We start from the raw sequence: 22945 nt of genomic DNA on the forward strand, positions 1-22945 counted from the left end.
TGTTAGAAAACTGTATGACTGAAACCCAATCATGAAAGCTTTGTAATGCTCTATCGAATGCCGACTCAATAAAAAAATAGGAGGGGATGGAGGGAGCGACGGAAAGAGGGAGGGAGGAAAGGGAAGTTGACTGGAAATAAATAATCAGTCTCCAGATACACACTTCAGTTAAATATTTAATTTGGAAAAACTTGTTAGAAAAAGCCACTGGTTAAATCAGATTCCAGAGTTTTGTTTCTGTTCATTTAATTTTTGGGTCACTTCCCCTGGGCTGGAGCAATAGCACGGCAGGGCAGCAGGGCATTTGCCTTGCAAGCCGCTGCCAGGCCGAGCCAGGTTCCACTGGTGCTTAGGATTCACTCCTGGCTCTCTGTTCAGGGGTCACTCCTGGCTGGGCCAGGGGGACCACATGGTGTGCCTGGGATTGAAATTGGGTCAGCTGCATTAAAGGCAAGCACCATACCTACTGTACTATTGCTCTGCCCCCTGCCCCACCCACCCACCGATTTTTGTTTTTTAAGTTAAAAATTTCTTAATTTTGGGCTGGTGTGATTGTATAGCAGATAGCGCATTTGCTTTGCACACACTTGACCTGGGTTCGATTCCCAGCATTCTATATGGTACTCTGAGCACTGCCAGGAATAATTACTGAGTGCAGAGCCAGGAGTAAATCCCCAAGCATGGCTGGGTGTGACCCAAAAAGAAAAAAAATAATAATTTTTCATTTCTGGTTCCACTATCACAATTTACAGGGCATTGTACCTGAGAAAAAGCAAAAGCAAAAGCTTAAATCTAATGACACATTGAATTAATCAATAGCTGCACTTTTGCCAACTGTGGCTATGACAGTCCTAACAAGAAGGGTTTCTTTTTTCCTGACTGTGGCATATTTTTACAGTTCCGTTAATGGATGTCGGATAACTCTCAACGTCACCTGCAACCTTTTCCGACAACTCCTCATTTTCTCTTCTGCTGAGAATTGTAGCACTGCTGAGTTTTTAGAACGCCCCGCTACCATAGCTACTACCACCATCGGGATTGTGAGCAAAAACTCTCCCTTTTATGGGCCTATAATTTGATTGCTGTTGTCCACTGTCATCATAGTTCACGCCACCACCATAGCTAATATCATTGAAATTTACTCCTTGATTGTAGCGACTGTCTCCTTCACCATCTCTACCATATCCATCACCTTGGTTTCCATGTCCCAGTCCTTCACTACTGTAGACTCCTTTACTACTAAAATATGGACCTCCACCATAGTTGCCATCATCTCCTCCATGACTACTTGTGCTGCCACCAGCATAGTCTCCTCCTTTACCAAAATTTCTACCATGACCAAAGTGTCCTCCACCATCTCCAAAATTGTCTCCACAACCCATAAAGTTTCCATATCCATGACCGTTTGTGACCCAGAAAACTACATTTCCTGTTTAAAAAGGGCCTTTTTCATTTCACAGTTATGCCTATTAAGAGTGTGGTTTTTCTGAATGATTTTATCAGCTATCATGACCATCAAAAGTTGCAAAAGCAAAACCTCACTTTCCACTCTGCCCATCTTCCATAACTTCTATGGTTTCAATTTTTCCATACTTTTTAAAGTAGTTTCTCAAATTATTTTCTTCTGTATATTCTTTAATACACCCAACAAAAATGTTCTTCACTGTTAAATGGACACCAGGCTTTACAGAATTCTGCCTAGAAACACATCTCTGGTACACACCATCGACCTTATGTGATCGAGCACACATTGCTGTACCTGTCTCTTCAGCACATGACTAAGTCACAAATATTTGGGGTCTTTAATCACCACACAATATGTCAGTGTGCCCCATTTCTCAAAATGTTCCCTTAAACTGTCATCTATCAGTTCAAAGCTCAAACCACCAATGAACAGATTTCTCAGCTACTCTTGTTCCTTTATTTTTTTTTCTTTTTTTAAAATAATTTTTTACTTATTTATTTATTTATTGAATCACCGTGGGAAAGGTTACAAAGCTTTCAGGTTTAGGTCTCAGTCATGCAAATATCAAACACATTTCCCTTTACCAATACTTATTTTTTACCATGAAGAACCCCAATAAAACCCCACTACCCACCCCTCCCAGTCCCTGTGGGGCAGATGAATTCTAGTTAACACTCTATCTGCTTTGATTAAATTCATTGTTTCAATAAAAGATTCACCACTATTATTTAGAGTTTACTCCCACCCCCAAATCAGACATGTTGAAAAAGCATTGTGAAGTGATTTGCTTTCTACAGCTGGGTTCAAGAATTAAATGTTGGTTTTGGATTTCTGCTATTTTACTTATTGACCCTGGAAGTATTTCTACTGAAAGTCAGATAGTTAAGAAATTGGTTTCTGTGCTCTGGAGTCGTGGCCATGCTGGAGAGCCGCTCGTGGGGGGCAACTGGTGGCCTTGGTAGGGCGTGAAGGGCGGACCGAAACGCCCCCCTTCCCATGAGGTTTTAGTCCCCCCTACTCCCCCAGCTCATACCTGCTGTCCACAAGGCTCCCATGCGGCCGCCATCTTTCTTTCCAGAGAGGAGAAGACGACTGGGGCAACACCCTTTCCCCTCCGGACAGACCTGATGGCCTGGATTAACGCATAGTCCGTTCACTTTTCTGCTCCAAGCTGCCGGGTTCTGCATTAAGTCCTTGTGCTTCTGGGGCCGTGGCCGTGCTGGAGAGCCGCTCGCGGGGGCAACTGGTGACCTTGGTAGGGCGTGAAGGGCGGACTGGAACGCCCCCCTTCCCATGAGGTTTTAGTCGCCCCCACACCCCCGGCTCATACCTGCTGTCCACAAGGCTCCCATGTGGCCGCCATCTTTCTTTCCAGAGGGAGGAGGGTGGAAGGGACCAACACCCTTTCCCCTCCGGGCAGACATGATGGCCTGGATTAACGCATAGTCCTTTCACTTTTCTGCTCCAAGCTGCTGGGTTCTGCATTAAGTCCTTGTGCTTCTGGGGCCGTGGCCGTGCTGGAGAGCCGCTCACGGGGGGCAACTGGTGACCTCGGTAGGGCGTGAAGGACGGACTGGAACGCCCCCCTTCCCATGAGGTTTTAGTCGCCCCCACACCCCCGGCTCATACCTGCTGTCCACAAGGCTCCCATGTGGCCGCCATCTTTCTTTCCAGAGGGTGGAGGGTGGAAGGGACCAACACCCTTTCCCCTCCGGGCAGACATGATGGCCTGGATTAACGCATAGTCCGTTCACTTTTCTGCTCCAAGCTGCCGGGTTCTGCATTAAGTCCTTGTGCTTCTGGGGCCGTGGCCGTGCTGGAGAGCCGCTTGTGGGGGGCAACTGGTGACCTAGGTAGGGCGTGAAGGGCGGACCGGAACGCCCCCCTTCTCATGAGGTTTTAGTCGCCCCCACTCCCCCGGCTCATGCCTGCTGTCCACAAGGCTCCCATGTGGCCGCCATCTTTCTTTCCAGAGAGGAGAGTGCGAATGGTCTTGTTCCTTTCAATCATAATGCTGTCTTTTGAGACCTGACTCACCTCTTCCAACTCGAGTTTAATAAAGGCTCCAGAGTTTTTTTTTAACATGTACATTTTCTTCATTTTATTCTTTTTGAATAATAAATAATTTAATCTGACCCCGTGTAATAAAGAAATCTGCTCCATAAGAATTAGCTGATACCTATTAGTAGAACTTATTTGAATGTCAGTTTATCCCATTTCTCCTAGAGCTTATGAAATTTATTTAAAGAAATGAATTTATTTTCTTTTTGGGTTTTTTGGGCCTACTCCTGGTAGAGATCATTTGGGGGCTCGGTGTGTGGTGTAAAAAATGAATTTAAAGAATGTGTTAAAAATAATTTCAACCCATATTTGATAGAATTACTTAAATGCAAAACTGATTTGATCTGAGTAAATACATGTTTACTTGTTTATTCATATTTTGTTTTGTTTTGATTTGGGGGTCACACCTAGTGGTACGGCTTACTCCTGACTCTCTGCTCAGGAATGCATGAGCCATGAACCCAAGGATGCTGAGGATCGAATCTGAGTCAGCCATATGCAAGGCAAGCACCCTATCCACTGTACTATCGCTCTGGCTCAATTTTGTTTTTAGACGTCTTTATCATCAAGAAGCATTTTGGTTATTTGTGGAGAAATTTTTTTCTGTGTGTTTCTTACCTTTTTTTATAATTGTATTGACAGAGATGGGCCTTGGCATTTTCGTTTGGTGGCTTAGTTTCTTTAGTGAGCTTCCATATTACAATGTATTTTATGCATCCGTATATTTGAAGGACCTGTGCAAAATAAAATGATGAAATCTTGAGATGTCTTGAAATTATGAAATCTGGAGATTATGAAATCTTGAGAGCACTTGTTGTTCTCTAAGTTCATAGCCCAAAATTTATGGGAAATATCTCTTTCTAACAAAGATTTCAGCATTAGTATATTTTACGATTAAATTTATCTGGAACAGGTAGAGTGAAAGTTTGCAAAAACCTTGATTTTTAATTTGAGCATTTGATTTAGTAGCAGGGTGATATAGGAGACAAAGTAGTTCAGCACTAAAGAGGTATGTGGTTCTGGTAAAGAATACCATCTTTCACAAAAATAAGGATGGAGTTGCAATTTAAAAATATACAAAGCCAGCAGTACATCAAGAAAACCTCTCAATTTTATTGTTAAATACTTTTTTTTTCTAGTAACATAAACATCTCCACCTCACCCCCCCACACACACACATACATTCATTGATTTTTTTTTTCTATTTCTTCCAAGTTGAATACTTCTAAAAAAAGCAAAAAGCAAGGGGAAATTTTTCTTTAATCATTATCATAACAGAGAGACTTTGGTTAGTTAATTCATGAGGGCTCTAGGAGGCCACCAGGTGCCAGGACTGAACCTGTGTCTCCCTGCAAAGCAGCAGCTTCAACCCTTTGAGGTCCAGGTGATATTTTCTGGCATTGACAGGATCCTGAAAAGGTCTATGTAAATAAATATATTTTCCTTTAGATAATATTCTTAGCGATGTCTCATTTTATTTTTAATGAACCTTCAGTTGACATGTTAATTTTATCTTTTTTTCTTAATCTTTCCAGCAGGATATTTTCTCAAAGAAAATTATTATTATTATTTTTAAATTTATTCATTTATTTTGAATACCCATCCCTCCATCAGTGACCATTTCCACCCACCTCGAATCCCAGTATCCCCCCCCCCCCCATCCCACTCTGGCTCTGTGGCAGGGCATTCTCATTTGTTCTCTCTCTCCCATTGGGTGTTGTGGCCTGTATAAGAGTTAAGCCTGGTTTTCAGGGAGAAACATTGGATGATTTACTTTCCAGTGATCACCTTGCATATAACCGCGCGGTTTGGAGTAAAAGTCCTGGTTCCCATATACTCGAGCTATGCTTGTAGAGGCTCATGGTCACCGGGGTTCCATCTGGAGGAGGTGGAATGCGGCACCTACCCCATCTGGGACTTCCCGGTGATCTCGGCTCTCTTCAGGACCTGGTGCATTCTCCGGCAGCTGTGGAGCGCCGCCGCCCCCCCCCCCCCCCCGCGGCCTTTTTTCTCTGTGTCAAGAAAATTATTATTTTGGTTTGTCTTTATGCCGTACACCTAACTAGGTGTTCAGGGCATCACTTGGGAAACCATGTGTGGCTTATGATTAGTCCTAGGGACTCCCCATGCAGAGCATGTGCTTCATTCTTTTGAACCATTTCCTTGGTCCTTAGAGCAAAACTTTAAATATCCCAATGAAACCTCTAAGTAAAAAAAAAACAAAAACAAACTGTAGTCATTTATAGCATTCATTCATAGCTGCCTTTCATTGCTCTGTATTAAATGTAATTGTATATTTTGTGCGATTATAAAGGGCAGGGACTGGGCAAGAAAACTAAATGTTAAAGTTGGACTTTACTTGGATGCATCTTTGAAATTACAAAACGAAAAGAAAAGAAGCCTGTACAGAAGTCTTCAATTTTAGCCTAAGTTTGATGGTGTGATAGGAACTTAACTTTAGTGCTGACTCTCTTGGCCGTAGAGAACTCTTCTATGGGACTAGTGTGAAAGAAAACTCCTCCCCAGGCTGTGAAAACCCCTCAGCGTGGAGCTGTGTAAACTCCTTCACTCATTAAGAGATGTTTGAGGCTCTCTGGACAGCTCTCTCTCACCGCCTGTGTTTGGCTCTCTCTCTCTCTCGAGCCGCTTCTCCATCTAGGAGGCTGTTGCCTTGAACGGATGAAGGAAGAATGAGGGCCAAAGTGGTTGCTGATTAGTTACTGTTTATTCAACCTCTGTCTCTCCCAGCTCTCTCCGACGCTCTCTGTAACTCGCTCTACCACTCTCTCCCTGACTCCTCTCCAATCTCCCCAGTCACTCTTACTCTCAGCTCTCAGCCTTCTCTCTAACATGGCATCTCTCACAATCTCCTATCCTCTTCTGTCTCTGTCTCTCTGTAACCGTCTGTCTCTCCTTCCTCTCTTACCCCTACAGCAACCTTCCTTCTCCTCCTAGCAACTGTTCTTTTTCTTCTCTCTCCACGCCTTCCCAACTACACCTCCCCACGGGAAGCATGATCAACATGTTTTTTCTAGTCTTCCCGACCACCTGCAACCCACAAGGGCAAAACAGCCCTTAAGGTTTCTCCTCACCTTAGACCTGCAACTTAATTAACATCTTTATTTCCACTTCCTAATATTTACCATTCTGTGTGGACACAGTAATAAACACTTTTAGGCTTGTAGGGTGATCTCCTGGGGACATCTCACCACAGACTCAGACTACAGTGCTCAGGCTGGATAAATCATTTCTGACCCCAGTAGGGTTCAAATCTAGTTAATGCTTTTTGGATCATGACAATCTGTCCATGACTGAGCTCTTAACTTCCAGTTAAGAGTTGTGACACTTTGGCCAGGGCCATTTCGATGCCAGGGTAGCTCATCACTTGCCCTGGGTCCATCCAGTCCCTTGTTGGGACCCTGCTTTTGGGGATCGAGGAAGTAAGGGCAACTGACGGTTAAGTCTAGGAAGTAAGGGCAACTGAGGGTTAAGTCTAGGAAGTAAGGGCAACTGAGGGTTAAGTCTAGGAAGTAAGGGCAACTGCCAGAGTAGATGTCCAGGAGGTAATATTAGCTGGAGTCAGTCAACTCCCAAGCCACAGGCTTGTCTTTTTAACTGTTGTCCTGTATCCATACAAAAAGCAGTTGCTCTGAAATGCAGAGGACATTAAGGAGAAGAGAAAGACAATATTTACAAGTCAGAGTCTGATCAGGAGACAGTGGTAATTGACAGGTTGGGGGCAATCTGCAAACACAAGCTCCCCTCAGCCAGGGAGGAAGAGCAAGCCAATGTTATCCTACAGCCTAGAATGAGGAGGTGGTTGAGCTAGAAGAGGAAACTTTAGCTCCTTGGTTATGCTTCTGTAAATCTTATTCCAGGAGCTGCGTTCCCGGGAAGAGGAACTGACCCGAGCAGCCCTTCAGCAGAAGTCCCAGGAAGAATTGCTAAAGCGGCGTGAACAGCAGCTTGCAGAACGTGAGATTGATGTGCTGGAGCGGGAGCTTAACATTATGATATTCCAGTTAAACCAAGAGAAGCCTAACGTAAAGAAGAGGAAGGGGAAATTTAAAAGAAGTCGTTTAAAGCTCAAAGATGGACATAGGATTAGTTTGCCTTCCGGTAGGATTTTTTTCTTAATTTTGGGGGCCCACACCCGGTAGTGCTCAGGACTTCCTGGCTCTGTGCTCAGACATTACTCCTGGCAGGGTTCTGGGTATGTTACAGGACTGATCAAACCCAGGTCAGCAGCGTGCAAGGCAAATGCTTTCTCTATTGTACTGCCTGTCCAGTTTGATTTTCTCTTTTTGAACTCAAACTGGAATTTGTTATTAGTGGTTTGCATTGAACCAGCATTACAAGACTTTGTGAAAGTTCAAAACAACAAAACTAGTGCTAACTTGTTGTTTTATTGTTTCTATAAAAACCAGTAATATGTCTAAACTGAATTCCTTTGGGATGTCGAATTCACTGTCAAATTTTTCAACAAAAATACATAAAGTACTTGAATTTTATGTCACTTTACATTTGAAGTATAAAAGCAGTAAGTCTAGGGAAACTTTTATCGTTATTATGATAGTAGCATAAAAGAATTGTGTGTTAAGAGAAGCTAAACAATAGAAAAAGCAAACCATATGTTCATTTATGAAATTAAGTTCCTTAATATTATGTATTATCCCTGATTTAAGAAAAAATAATATTGTTCTCTAATAAGGGGAAATAAGTGACAGAACAAATGCTGGAAAGAATATGGCATTTTAACATCTTTTTATCTGTACATACCTAATTCTCTCTCTTAAATATAATGTATTAGAGAACTCTATGAATTCTATTGTTTTCCTATTATGTTTGCCAAGGGTATGGAGATTTGATTTAAGTATCAACTTTTGTTAACATAAGGTTCTTGTAAATTGTCTTATAAAAAGTCTTTGTACAGAATACTTGGAAGTGTATTGTCATGTATTACAGAAGTCCTTAGCTAATCAGATAATTGCAGATATGTGGTAATCATGAATACAAAATATACATTATTAATGATTTGGTTTGATGAGATATGAAAATGGGCAATGGTTCCTTATTTACTTTTCTTGGGGGATAAAGCAAATACTTTTCTAGGGGATTTTTTTTATACTGACTTTTAGCTGAATGAGAACATCTGGATCTTCAGAACTCCAGATGCTGCTCTCTTTCTGCGGCTCCCAATGGTCTAAATTTGGATATTGAGTCTCTCAGAAGAAGGGCACCAGAGACATCTCACAAAAAGTTTCTTTTTCCTTTCCCCAAGACAGCTACTGCCAGGGTCAATTAGCCTTCTCGAATCCACAGAAAGTAGACCATGCCATTTACAGCATAGGGCCCTGCTACTCCAGGCATGGATTTGTCATCCGCAGTCCATGATGGGCTGGAGCGATAGCACAGCGGGTAGGGCATCTGCCTTGCACGCAGCCAACATGGCCGACCTGAGTTCGATTCCTCCGCCCCTCTCGGAGAGCACGGCAAGCTACCGAGAGTATTCGATATGCCAGACACAGTAACAACAAAGTCTCCAATGGAGACGTTACTGGGCCCGCTCGAGCAAATCGACGATCAACGGGAGGGCCTTTACCTTTTTTTTACCTTTTTTAGCTGAAGTGTGATTTGGAGAATCATTGTTTGATGTTTCAGATGAAACTTAAAATAGTCTGTTTCATTCATACTGGGACTTCTGTTTTCTAGTCTAGACGAGCAGAATCCAGAGGCACTCATGAGTTTTCTTCTCCAGATATTACCTGTATCAGTATCTTCTATCAGTGTTATAACTATTAGTGTAGCTGGAGCGATAGCACAGCGGTAGGGCGTTCGCCTTACAAGCGGTCAACATGGCCGACCCGAGTTCGATTCCTCCGCCCCTCTCGGAGAGCCCGGCAAGCTACCGAGAGTATTCGATATGCCAGACACAGTAACAACAAAGTCTCCAATGGAGACTGTTACTGGGCCCGCTCGAGCAAATCGACGATCAACGGGAGGGCCTTTACTTTACTTTACTTTAATATTTATGAATTCTGTTGGAAAACTTTAGAGGAAGTTGACCAATGTGAGACAGATGGAAAATGAATTAAATAGTTCTAATGATTATTTAGTCTTAAGTGCAGAGTGATTAAATCTCAGGTTTCTGAGGTCAAATATTGCCTTGTATTTCTGAGAAGAAATATTGATGGCATTTGTTCAAAGCAGGCTAAATTAGTTGACTTTTTGCTAAATTGATATTATTTCTTATTTGGCTTCTCTTTGGAGATAGGATATTTTTGTGAAATATTTATTTACCTTTCAGCTCTTAAAAGTCTGCGGTTAAATCATAACCAAAAAAATAACGTTTTAATGATAATCCAAATTGGAAAAATGAAATTCAGCTTCTAGAATTTAGCATGGCAACTTTCTTTTCTGCCCCAAGAAAATACAACGTTAGAACACAGCTACTACTCTGAAACCCTTTTTCTTTAGAGCCCCCAGCTCAGCTCCCTGGTATGGTTATATATGTGTAGTACACATAACTTACTTGCACAGTATTCCAAAGTAGGAAACACATCCAAAGATTAAGGAAAGAAAAACTAGCAATTTATTTTTTAAATTTTTACTTAGCATAGAAGAGAAAGCAATTTTTTAAACTTAAATTCAAGGGTGTTAGCTGATTTCAGTAATATCTGTTATAAAATTCCTCAAGTTGCAAAATTTCAGTATTGGTGATAAACTTTTAAGAAGGAAACATTTGATATCTAATAGATTGAATGGTAGTGATAGTGCCAGCATACCAAAATCCTTACTTGAATATTTTTTTGTAAGATCTGTCCTTTTGTGGAAATAGCTTAAAGAATTTCTCAGAAACACATTTTCAACTCCTAATAGAGAAACAGAGTTGACCCATGAACAATACAGGACTTCAGGCTATCAAGCCCCCCTCTTCTCCTTGTGCAGTCAGATATCCAGGTTTAACTTTTATCCCCTCCCCTCTGCCCCAAACTTAACTACTGGGTGGACTGGAAGCCTTACTTACCATAAACATAGCATGTGTATTAAATATTGTCTCACAGTAAACTAGGCAAAAGAAAATGTTAAGAAAATCAAAAGAATGGCAAAAGAACATACTGTCCTCTTTATAGAAACTGTGAGCATGTTAAGAATAACGTTTGCCTTTTGTTCTCTCTCCTATTGGGTGTTGTGGTTTGCAAAAGAGGCAATGGGTGGCAATCATGTTTGGTCTATAGTCTACTTTCAGCATGCTTCTCCCATCCTGGGAGGATCCTCCCAACACCATTTATTTGGTGCTCCCTTCTCTGAGCTCCCTTTTCCCCTAGCATGGGTGGAAGGATGGGTATTTGATCATTGTATAATTGAAACCCAAGCACAAAAATTTGTAAGTCTACAACTGTACCTCATGGTGTTTCATTAATAAAATTTAAAAAAAGAATAACGTTTGCAGCATTGTACTGTGTTTATAGATTACTCTGTAGGCCAGAGATACCATTTAGCAGGTAAGGCACTTGTGTTGTATGGGACTAAATTGGGTTTGATCTCCAGTCTGCATGGCCTCCTGAGTACAGAATCAGGACTAAGCCCTCGTCACAGTCAGGTATTTCCCCATGTCCTCTCTCCCCTCATCAAAAGAAAAATTAAGTGGATCTACTTAATTCAAACGTTGTGTTCAAGGGTCAACCATGTTGCCAATAAAAATCTAAGTTTTGCCCAAAAACCTCTGGACCATATACAATCATCTGCCATGAGCAGGTGTCTTAGAAAACTTGTTCTAACCTTCTGATAAAACAGACCATTATTCCTGGTACTAATCTCGGCCATTCTTGGGTGTTAGTCTCCTATTTTGTTACTTTATGTTCCCCAGATGAATGCAATCTTTCTATGTCTTTCCCTTTCTTTCTGAGTCATTTCGCTTAACATGATACTTTCCATGTAGTAGCACTTGTCTTGGAGGCTAGCCACACATGCTAAAGGAAAAGAGCTCAGATAGAGAAGGGAACACCAAATAAAGGGTGTTGGGAGGATCTTCCCAGGATGGGAGAAGCATGCTGAAAGTAGACTATAGACCAAACATGATTGCCACTCATTGCCTCTTTTGCAAACCACAACACCCAATAAGAGAGAGAGAACAAAAGGGAATGCCCTGCCACAGAGGCAAGGTGGGATGGGGGGTGGGAGGGATACTGGGATCCATGGTGGTGGGAAATGGGTACTAGTGGAGGGATGGGTATTTGATCATTGTATAATTGAAACCCAAGCACAAAAATTTGTAAGTCTAAAACTGTACCTCATGATGTCTCACTAATAAAATTAAAAAAAAAAACCAAAAAACAGACCATTGGCCACTGTCACATAGCAATCCAGATTTCACTTTTCTAGATGTTTAACTAGGGCAGAATCCTTTTTCTTCTTTATGAGGATAAAGATGTTTAGAGTAAGTATTTTCTTTGTTTAAAACATAAAGATGGGCCAGGGTGATAGTATAGAAGGTAGGGCATTTGCCTTGCACTCAGATGACCCTAGTTCAATCCCCAGCATCATCCCATATGGTCCTCAAGGACCAAGCCGATGCCAGTGGTTATTCCTGAGTGCAGATCCAGGAGTAACCCCTGAGCATTGCCAGATGTGACCCAAGAGAAAAAAAGAAAAAAAACATAGAGTGGCTTTTTAAAAATGAAGCTAAACTGAACCTTTTCATATTAAATCAGAAGCATTGTAGATCTCAGATATTGTTAAAATCAAACCTGTATCTTTGCTACTCGACCTTGGCTTCGTGTATATTCTGCCAGCTCCCTGATCCATGCTTCATATTCCTTCTCGCGTTGTGAGGTGCTTCTAACTTCCCACTCAAAGACTTGGCCAGGTTCTGTTTTATGTTCTGAGGACTACAGGAGTACCTGCTTGTCATCTGCTGTGGACAAGAATTCGCCTTTTCGATATTATATACAGGCTAGTTAAACCTTTGTTAAACTAAAAGCAACAACAAAAAATTCAACTAAAACATTTTAACTTCAAGTTTTTCTTGTTGTTCAGCTAAACCCAAAATCCTTTGTTCAACTTTAGTTCATATTAGGATAAGCCCTTTCATACCCAAGAATATTTCTGAGATTGTTTCTGCTTCTCTCCACCTCCACTCCAATTGTCACCTGCTGTTGAACTTTTTCTTACATCTATTCTTAAAACTACTCTGCCTGGTCAGAGTCTCTGTCTGAGATTCATTTCCATTTGCTTTGTATTCCGAACTACTCCCCACCCTGCTCTATATTTCTCAACAATTCGCTTTAAGTAACAGTTTGATTCTATTGCAAATGCATATTTTTCTCATTTAAGAAACACCTTGCACCAATCAATGCAGTTCTTAATAAGTATGATTTTAATTTTTGCCTTCATGTTGCCGATAGTCTTACATGGAAAATATTCACTCAGCAAAAGTTTACTGATCACTTTTTATGTGTAAGACACTGCCAATTTAGCATAGGTTCTAGCTATGATAGAAACTGTAATGGGCCCTGTCCATATAGATCTAGCATTGCAAAGGAGGAGGGGGTGAACCTCAAGCTAATAGTTAAAAAAATGCTTACATACTTGCTGTAATTATTAACTACTGTGAGGGAAAAGTCTTATGACTGTGATTAGCAGAGCGATATCACCCGGGCCAAGGAGCTCATAGAAGAAGGCTTACTGTAGCAGCTAACATTTAAATTGGGGCTTGAAGTAGAGTTTACAGACGGGAGCAAAGACTATAGGAGTGAAGTACAGACAATGAAGACAGGTTTCTTCGAGGAACTGAAAATAAAGCAATGTGACTTGACTAGAGATCAGCAAACTGCCCCATGGGCCAGATCTGGCCTAACCCCTATTTTGTGCAGTACAGAAACTTAGAGTGGTGGACTATTATGTATATGGAAAGAATAAATGGTAGGACGGGACAGAGAGTATAGCAGGTAAGGTGCTTGCTTAGCGCAGATCCAGGTTCATTTGTAGTGGGATGCACTCATCTATGTAGTGTGTATATCTGCTTTCTCACTAGATTGGCATTTTGAATAGTTGTGACAGACAGTAAGGCCCAGAGAGTCAAAATGGTTGCTAGGTGGGAATTTTGCAGTGTGTTTTTTCCTCTCTCTCTCTCTCTCTCTCTCTCTCTCTCTCTCTCTCTCTCTCTCTCTCCTTCTTTCTCTTCTCCCTCACTTTCTCTCACTCTCATGAGTAATGAGAGAATGGGGCAAGATGAGATTGGAACAGTGAAAAGCTTCTGCTCTCAAATTTTCAGGAACTTTTAATTTTGATCTCAAACTTGAGAATTATTTAAAGCTTGGGAAAGGTTTTTAAGAAAGCGGCTGCCTTCTCTGAGGTAAACCAGAGGAAACAAACTTTATTGTTATTATTATTTTTTAAATTTTTATTTGCTCGAGCGGGCCCAGTAACGTCTCCATTGGAGACTTTGTTGTTACTGTGTCTGGCATATCGAATACTCTCGGTACCTTGCCGGGCTGGAGCGATAGCACAGCGGGTAGGGCGTTCGCCTTACAAGCGGCCAACATGGCCGACCCGAGTTCGATTCCTCCGCCCCTCTCGGAGAGCCCGGCAAGCTACCGAGAGTATTCGATATGCCAGACACAGTAACAACAAAGTCTCCAATGGAGACGTTACTGGGCCCGCTCGAGCTCGAGCAAATTTTTATTAGTGAAACACCATGAGGTACAGTTGTAGACTTACAAAGTTTTGTGCTTGGATTTCAATTATAAAATGATCAAATACCCATTCCTCCACCAGTGCCCATTTCTCACCACCACGGATCCCAGTATCCCTCCCACCCCCCATCCCCCCCATCCCACCCTGCCTCTGTGGCAGGGCATTCCCTTTTGTTCTCTCTCTCTCTTATTGGGTGTTGTGGTTTGCAAAAGAGGCAATGGGTGACAATCATGTTTGGTCTATAGTCTACTTTCAGCATGCTTCTCCCATCCTGGGAGGATCCTTATTATTATTATTTTTTGCTTTTTGGGTTGCACTGGCGATGTACAGGGGTTACTCCTGGCTCTGTATTCAGGAATTACTCTTAGTGGTGCTCAGGGGACCATATGGGATGCTGGGAATCGAACCTGCAAGGCAAATGCCCTAACCGCTGTGCTATCGCTCCAGCCCCAGAGGAAACAAACTTAAGATGTAGGAAGATGGATTAAAAAATTGTAATTGTAGGGTGGGATGGGGTCGGGGATGGAGCAGTGAGATAGTACAGCAGATAAGGCACAAACCTGGATTTGATCGTCTGTGTCCCATATGGTTTCCAAGCCCTCCATGAGTGATCCCTGAGCACAGAGCCAAGAGTAAGCCCTGAGCGCTACTGGGTGTGAACCAAAAAGTTATCCCACTTCCCCCTCCCCCCGCCAAAAAAATGTAGTGCGGTCTCTGCATGTAGTGTTAGTAGAGATGGAAAGAACTAAAATAATTACTTATGTGTATTTAGAAGTCATTAATCCTGATTCCTGTGCCATTTTTGAGCTTCTTAATGTTTGTAGTAGGAATAATGATTTAATGATTTTACCCCAGTTTCATAAATATAATCCTAAAATGTAAATTATTTTACTCAAATTCTTATTTTTTTTAAATTAAAAAAAATTATTGAGGCACTGTGAGATACAGAGTTACAAAGTTGATCATGGTTGGGTTTCAGTCATACAGTGTTGCAACACCCATCTCTCCACCAGTGTACATTTTTTAAAAAAAATTTATTTTATTTTTATAAAAGTAGTTCACAGTAGTTCATTACAGATAATATTCAAACACCAGTCCCAGCATCAAGCACCAAGCACCTTCCTACCACAATAAAAGAGAAGTTTCACCAGTGTACATTTCCTGGCACCAGTGTTCCCAGTTTCCCTCTCACTACCGCCCCACCCCCACCCCCTGTCTCTATGGCAGGCTCTGTCTCGCTCCCTTCCTCTTTCTCTACCGCCCCCCTCCACTTGGGGTATTATGATTCGCAATACAGGTACTGAGAGGTTATCATGTGTAGGATAATATTGGTTTGCCCTTCCTCCCTGGCCATTGGGAGCTTGTGAATTACCCACACCTGTCAATTACCTTTGTCTCCTGATCAGACTCAGACTTGTAAATATTGTCTTTCTCTTCTCCTTAATGTCCTTTGCATGGTTAGCTATTTCAGAGCAATTGCTTTTTGTATGGATACAGGAAGACAGTTAAAAAGACAAGCCTGTGGTTTGGGAATTGATTGACTCCAGATAATATTACCTCCTGGACATCTGCTCTCTTGACTTAAGCCTCAGTTGCCCTTACTTCCGAGATCCCCAAAAGCAGGGGCATCGGTGAGGGACTGGATGGAACCAGGGCAAGTGGTGAGCTAGCTACTTTGGCATGGAATTGGGTCTGGCCAAAGTGCCACAATGCTTAACTATAAGTTAAGAGCTCAGTCATGGACAAATTCTGTCATGATCCAAAAAGTAATAACTAGATTTGGACCCTGCTGGGGTTAGGAGTAATTGATCCGTCCTGTGCACTGTAATCTGAGTCTGTAGTGAGATGTTCCCAGGAGAGTCACCCTACAAGCCTAAAAGTGTCGATTACTGTATCCATACAGAATGGTAAATATTAGGAAGTAGAATTAAAGATGTTAATTAAGTTTCGGGTCTAAGGAGAGGAGAAACACATCTTAAGCGCTGCTTTGCTCTTGTGGGCTGCAGGTGGTCAGGAAGACTGGAAAAACAGTTTTGATCATGCTTCCTGTGGGGAGGCGTGGTGAGAGGATAAAAGAGTGGCTCTGGGGAGAAAGGGATTGATTGATTGAAGGAAAAAGGGGGATTGAAGGAGAAAGTAGAGAGAGAGTATGTATACAGTGGAAAGAAAAAAAGAATTACATGGTTAGAGATAGACACGGGGTGGGGGCGTATGTTGGATAGTGCTGTGAGAGAAGAGAGATTGAATAAACGGCAACTAATCAGCAACCAGCTTGGCCCTCCTTCTTCCTTTGTCAGTCTAAGGCAACAGCTGTCCTGGGTGGAGAAGTGGCTTGAGAGCACTGAACTTGGGGGCCAAAGAGCAAGCTACCCAGAGAGCCCGTGAACATCCTTTCACGTGTAGTGTGATCCCTGAGTGAAGGAGTTTTCACAGCTCTCTGCGCATGTGAGGGCCTCACATAGCGTGAGAGTAGGGATTTTTACAGCTGGCATCCCTGGGTGCAGGCCCGAATGACCAACTAAGGGAAAAAGAAATTACACAATCCTGTTTGTTCCTTTACCTGTTTTCAGCACGCAGTTCTTATCCAGAGTGATAATTTCCAACTGTCTTTGTCATGTGGTTCCTTCTCAGTCCCAACTGCCTTCTCCAGCGTTTGTATTTTCCTCATATTCTTGATGGCTCAAGTGAAACACTGGAATTCAAATCCAAGATTTCCATTTCAGGCCATAGAAAACGAATTTCTTAAGTACAATTATGTAAATAACATACATTGTAGAATTTGCAGGATATGTGTGTTTGATTAGATATGAATGTTCAGGAAAAAACTGTATTGTGTTTCCACCAGATTCCAACTTCTCATTTTAATCACCAGGTATTTTTTTTTTTAAAAGCTCACTTAAGCTAGAATTTTTGTTGTTCTTGTTGTTTTGTGGGGAGCTACACCAAGCTGTACTCAGGGGCTGATTCTTTGCTCTGTGCTCATGGATCACTCCTGGAGGGCTTGGGGGACCATATGGGATGCCAGAGATTGAACCAGGGTCGGTCACGTGCAAGGCAAACCCCTACCCACTGTACTATCTCTCCAGCCCCTTAAGGACTGGAGAGTTTTCAGTTTCAATCAGTAAATTTTTCAATCAGTAATTTTTTTTTTTACTGGAAATTTTGGATTTGAATTCTAGTGTTCCACTTGAGCTATCAAGAGTTTTCAACAGTAAATTTTTAATAAAATTTCTTGCAAATTTAAAATGTTTTTGCATCAAGTTTTTGAGGGAGTCAGTTAAGATCAGTTGGTTAAAACAAAAATTTTATTTATAAGTAATTTAATAAAGAAATGTTAGAATTAGATTGCAAGGCTAATATAAGTCAGGCTACTGCCCAGTGTGACAATAAACCATAACCTTTGATATTATCCTTTTTACCAGGCAAGAATTATTTTCATCATCAGAGGGCAAAATCTACAAGTAATTTAATAAAGAAATGTTAGAATTAGATTAACCTCTGCCCCTCCCGAGCTGTTAAAATCTCCATTCAATTGAAAACCAAAGGTGGAGCATAATACTACACTGAAAAGAATACCCGATAGTTTCTTTCCCCTCTGTTCAAGTGTTCAATAATTTTTATGTTTCCAGAGTTGTTTCAGACACTCTCCTCATCTCTGGTAATACTACTGTCTTTTCCTTATATTTCCAGGTCTTTCATGAGAACTTCCTCTCTTATAGTTAGGTGATAAAAATTATCATTATGTTTAGAGCTATGTTTCTTGACATTTTTCTTTGGCCCCTTCTTGTTTTCTTCTTGTGACCCCACTCTCCTACCAGTTGCTTTCCTAAGACTCCTGTTGGGGCCCCCAGTTAATGAGACTTTCACCTCTGGGCTTGGAGTATCCTGGGGATAACGACAGAGGTTCATACATCACCTGGCTGATAAACCTGGTATAGAACATCTTGACCACAAAATGACTTTAATTGTAGATCAGGAAAATGTTTCCTGAGCATTTTCGTGTCCTTGTTTGGGGCTGAAAATTGAAGTGACAGAGTCAGTTCAACAGAGAAAAAACTTCAGTATATCTAAAGATCACAAATAACTTAATAAGGAACAACCTTGTATTAATATTAAGAATGCACAGTCATGTGTATACAAATGTAATACATTAGAAAATATGTTTGAGGGTAGTGAGAGTTTTGTTGTCCCATTCATTTAACAGTTGAGTTTATTCCAGTTTGAGGTCCATATCTGGTTAGTGATAGAACCAGGATCATTTAAATCCAGTGTCTCTTGTTTCAGTTTTATTTATATATAATATATATATATATATATATATATATATTGCTTTTTGTGTCATACCTGGCGATGCTCAGGGATTACTCTTGGCTCTACACTCAGTATTACTCCTGGTGGCGTCGGGACCATATGGGATGCTGGGAATTGAACCCAGACTGGCCGCGTACAAGGCAGATGCCCTACCCACTGTGCTTTTGCTCCAGATCCTCAGTTTTATTTTTAACTGTGCCGTTCCGATAGGAACTCTTAGCAGATGATTCTGAATTCTAAGAAGACAGTAATATTTTAATATAAGTTTGTTTGTTTTTCTGTACTTAATATATCATAGATTCTGAATCATTATTTATTAATTTTAACTCTGAAAGATAAGTAAGAAACCAAGAGACAGAGTCTAGTATATTTTATTCTTGTAATATGGCATATTTTGATTCTTATAGTCTGTTATTTTTTATTGCTATGTGCTAAGGAAGAACCAATGAAAATATTTCAAACCATTAAATCTCTATTCTTCCTTTTATCCACTCCAACAGATTTCCAGCATAAAATTACTGTGCAGGCATCTCCCAACTTGGACAAAAGGAGAAGTTTGAACAGCAGCAGCTCCAGCCCACCCAGCAGCCCCACAGTAATTCCTCGACTTCGGGCTATACAATGTAAGCTGCATCCTCTGGCAAGGGGGGCTTCAGTATTGATTTCTGCCATAATTTGACATGGATTTTAGTGATGCATACATATTTTAAGTATTACAACTGTAATACTTCTAATACTTATACTGATACTTATAATTTCTTAATACTTATACTAATACTTATACTAATACTATACTTATACTATACTATACTTATACTAATACTTATACTATACTAATACTTATACTAATACTTATACTAATACTTATAATTTATTTAGATTTTATTTCCCAGGTTCGATTCCTCCACCCCTCTTGGAGAGCCTGGCAAGCTACCGAGAGTATTTCACCCGCATGGCAAATCCTGGCAAGCTCCCCATGATGTATTCACTATGCCAAACACAGTAACAACAAGTCTCACAATGGAGACGTTACTGGGCCCGCTCGAGCAAATCCATGAACAACGGGAGGACAGTGCTACAGTGCTACAATGCAGTGCTATTTCTTTAGATTTTATTCCACTGGGCATTGGACCAGACCGTTGAGTAGAAAGTGAAATACCATATCTTAAAGCATTTTGTCATTTGCCATATAACATTGGCATAATAACTATCTCATTAGTATAGTTTTGTTGTGATATAATATCACTGTCATCCCGTTTGTTCATCGACTTACTTGAGCGGGCGCCATTAACATCTCCATTCATCCCAGCCCTGAGATTTTAGCAGCCTTTCCTTACTCATCTTTCTCAATGCTGCCGTATTGGAGGTTCTTTCAGGGTCAAGGGAATGAGACCTGTTATTGTTACTGTTTTTGGCATATTGAATACGCCATGGGTAGCTTGCCAGGCTCTGCCGATGATGTAAATTTGAAAAATGAAATCTAAAATTCGCAGTCTTTCCATTTCTTATTTGGTAGAGAAAAAATTTTCTGCTTCCTGAGTTCCAACTTTAATGTATTTCAACTTTAACCAGACTAATACCTCAAAACACAATGTGGTATTTTGGTTTTAGAATATTTTCTGGGCTCCTGGGGATTGCAGTGATAGAATTACCTTCCTGTACACATGAGCTATGAGTGTGAGCACCACAGATCATATTTTGTAGAGCCCAGGAATCATGACAGGGTGTGCAATCTCCTATACACGATAGTCAAGTGTGCCCATCCCTGTTAGTACAGCAGCAAAACCAGCAGCAGCGGGAAGAAAGGGGGAAGAGAACAAATGAGATCTGCCTAGTAGAACAATTGAATGTTGCTAATTTGCTTGGCATTTTTATTCTTTCATTTTTACTTTCCATGTCTCTCTGAGTGGGGAGGGTGGGAATGGGGATGGACTGGGAGGTGGCAAAGATCTGTGCAGTTGAAATGGACGGGAGGGGGGGCGGGGTTCTGGAGAGGTGGAGGAAGTGCTGTAGCTTTCTGTTTGCTTAGGAAGGTAGATGGGAGCGGGGCACTAAGTAATTTATTTTCTGAAAAGTGGTTAGTAGGTCACATTCATTGTAAATCTCTAGGATCCTAAATGAAAGTTCAGTGGAATGAAATTAAACTGTTGGTTGTTTTTTAAGGCAAAACAAAGTTAACTTCAAAATTAGGCTAAGCAAAGAGTAAGAGAGAGATAATGTTGATTCTCCCCATCCATGAACGGGGGATATTTTTCCATTTCCTCCTGTCCTCTTTTGTTTCCTGAAGTAGTTTTCTTTGTACAGGTCATTTACTTCCTTAGTTAAACTGATTCCTAGGTACTTGATTTTCTGGGGCACAATTGTGAATGGGATTGTTTTCTTCATGTCACTTTCTTCTCTTTCACTATTTGCGTATAGGAAAGCCATGGATTTTTGGGTATTGATTTTATAGCCTGCCACTTTACTATACAAGCCTATTGTTTCTAGGAGTTTCTTGGTAGAGGTTTTAGGGTTCTCTAAGTATAGTAACATATCATCTGCGAATAGTGAGAGCCTAATTTCTTCTTTCCCTATCTGGATGCCCTTAATATCTTTTTCTTGCCTAATCGCTATTGCAAGTACTTACAGTACTATATTGAACAGTAGTGGAGAGAGTGGGCATCCTTGTCTCGTCCCTGACCTTAGGGGGAAGGGTCTCAAGTTTTTCCCCATTGAGGATGATGTTTGCTGTAGGTTTGTGGTAGATGGCTTTAACTATATTGAGGAAAGTCCCCTCTATCCGCATTTTGGCAAGGTCTTCATCATGATTGGGTGCTGGATCTTGTCAAACGCTTTCATCAAAAAATGGGGCAAGGAAATGAACAGCAACTTTCGCAAAGAAGAAATCCGAATGGCAAAAAGGCACATAAGAAAGTGCTCTACATCACTAATCATCAGAGAGATGCAGATCAAAACAACAGTGAGATATCATTTCAAACCACAGAGACTGGTCCACATCCACAAGAACAAAAGCAACTGGTGCTGGCGCGGATGTGGCAAGAAAGGGACCCTCCTTCACTGCTGGTGGGAATGCCGGCTGGTCCAACCCTTTTGGAAAACAGTATGGACGATTCTCAAAAAATTAGAATTTGATCTCCCATTTGACCCAGCTATAGCACTCCTGGGAATATATCCCAGAGAGGCAAAAAGGTATAGTCGAAGTGACATCTGCAATTGTTTGTTCATTGCAGCACTCTTTACAATAGCCAGAATCTGGAAAAAACCTGAGTGCCCGAGAACAGATGACTGGTTAAAGAAACTTTGGTACATTTACACAATGGAGTACTATGTAGCTGTTAGAAAAGATGAAGTTATGAAATTTACATACAAGTGGTACTACATGGAAAGTATCATGTTAAGCGAAATGAGTCAGAAAGAGCGGGATAGACACAGAAAGATTGCATTCATCTGGGGAACATAAAGCAACAAAAAGGGAGACTAACACCCAGGAATGGCTGAGATTAGTACCAGGAATTTTGCTCCATGACTTGAATGCCAGCCACACGTGCCAGGTGAAAAGGAAGCTCAGATAGAGAAGAGAGCACCAAATAAAGGGTGTTGTGAGGATCCTCCCAGGGTGGGAGAAGCATGCTGAAAGTAGACTATAGACCAAACATGATTACGACTCAATGCCTCTCTTGCAAAACACAGGCCCCAAAAGAAGAGAGAGAGAACAAGGGGGAATGCCCTGCCACAGAGGCAGGGTGGGATGGGGGAGATGGCGGGGTGGGAGGGATGTTGGGACCCGTGGTGGTGGAGGATGAGCACTGGTGGAGGGATAGGTACTTGATCATTGTATAACTGAAACCCAAGCACAAAAATTTATGTCTATAACTGTACCTCATGGTGTTTCACTAATAAAAAAATTTTAAAAAAAGAGTAAGAGAGAGAGAGAGTGTGTGTATGTCAGAGAGAGAGACAGACAGGCAGAGACAGTAATCAAGTCTAAGTCACTATATTAAATGATTAATTTACATCCTTTTTATTCTCCGTTGAATTTTTCTACTGCTTTACCAACCTTATTTTGAAAGGAATTAATACAAAACATTTTCTTTGCCTAGGCCTGCTGTCAATTTCTTTCCTTCTTTTATTTTTATAATAAAAATCTATGTACCGGCAAATCCTTTTTTTTCAGCTCCTAAAAGTCTAGTATTTTTATAGTTGGGAAAATAATCTAAATTATACATCTATAATAATATAAATAAAATCAATGTGATATTTATTTTAACATTTTATATAAATGTAAAATTAGAAAGACTGATTTGTTTTTCTGAGAAAATGCTTTTTAATGCGTGTGTACTTTGCACCTTGTCTTTGAGTACTTAGAGTGAAAGTTTAATGAAAGGAACATAAAAGGGTATTAAAGGCTTG

General features: G+C 41.1%; 1 protein-coding gene and 1 pseudogene across 1 annotated transcript in view; one reads left to right on the plus strand and one right to left on the minus strand.

Annotated features, from left to right (window-relative positions):
- Nucleotides 1-22945, plus strand: part of MAP3K21 (mitogen-activated protein kinase kinase kinase 21) — an 85544-nt gene that overhangs the window by 43721 nt on the left and 18878 nt on the right. The window contains exons 5-6 of the mRNA XM_056113642.1: nt 7405-7645; nt 19036-19158. Coding sequence (XP_055969617.1) covers nt 7405-7645; nt 19036-19158 — 364 coding nt within the window. The remainder of the gene's footprint in view (nt 1-7404; nt 7646-19035; nt 19159-22945) is intronic.
- On the minus strand, nt 999-3556 carry LOC130022958 (heterogeneous nuclear ribonucleoprotein A3-like; annotated as a pseudogene).

The sequence above is a fragment of the Sorex fumeus genome, unplaced genomic scaffold (assembly GCF_029834395.1).
Source record: "Sorex fumeus unplaced genomic scaffold, SorFum_2.1 ptg000021l, whole genome shotgun sequence".
NCBI lineage: Eukaryota > Metazoa > Chordata > Mammalia > Eulipotyphla > Soricidae > Sorex > Sorex fumeus.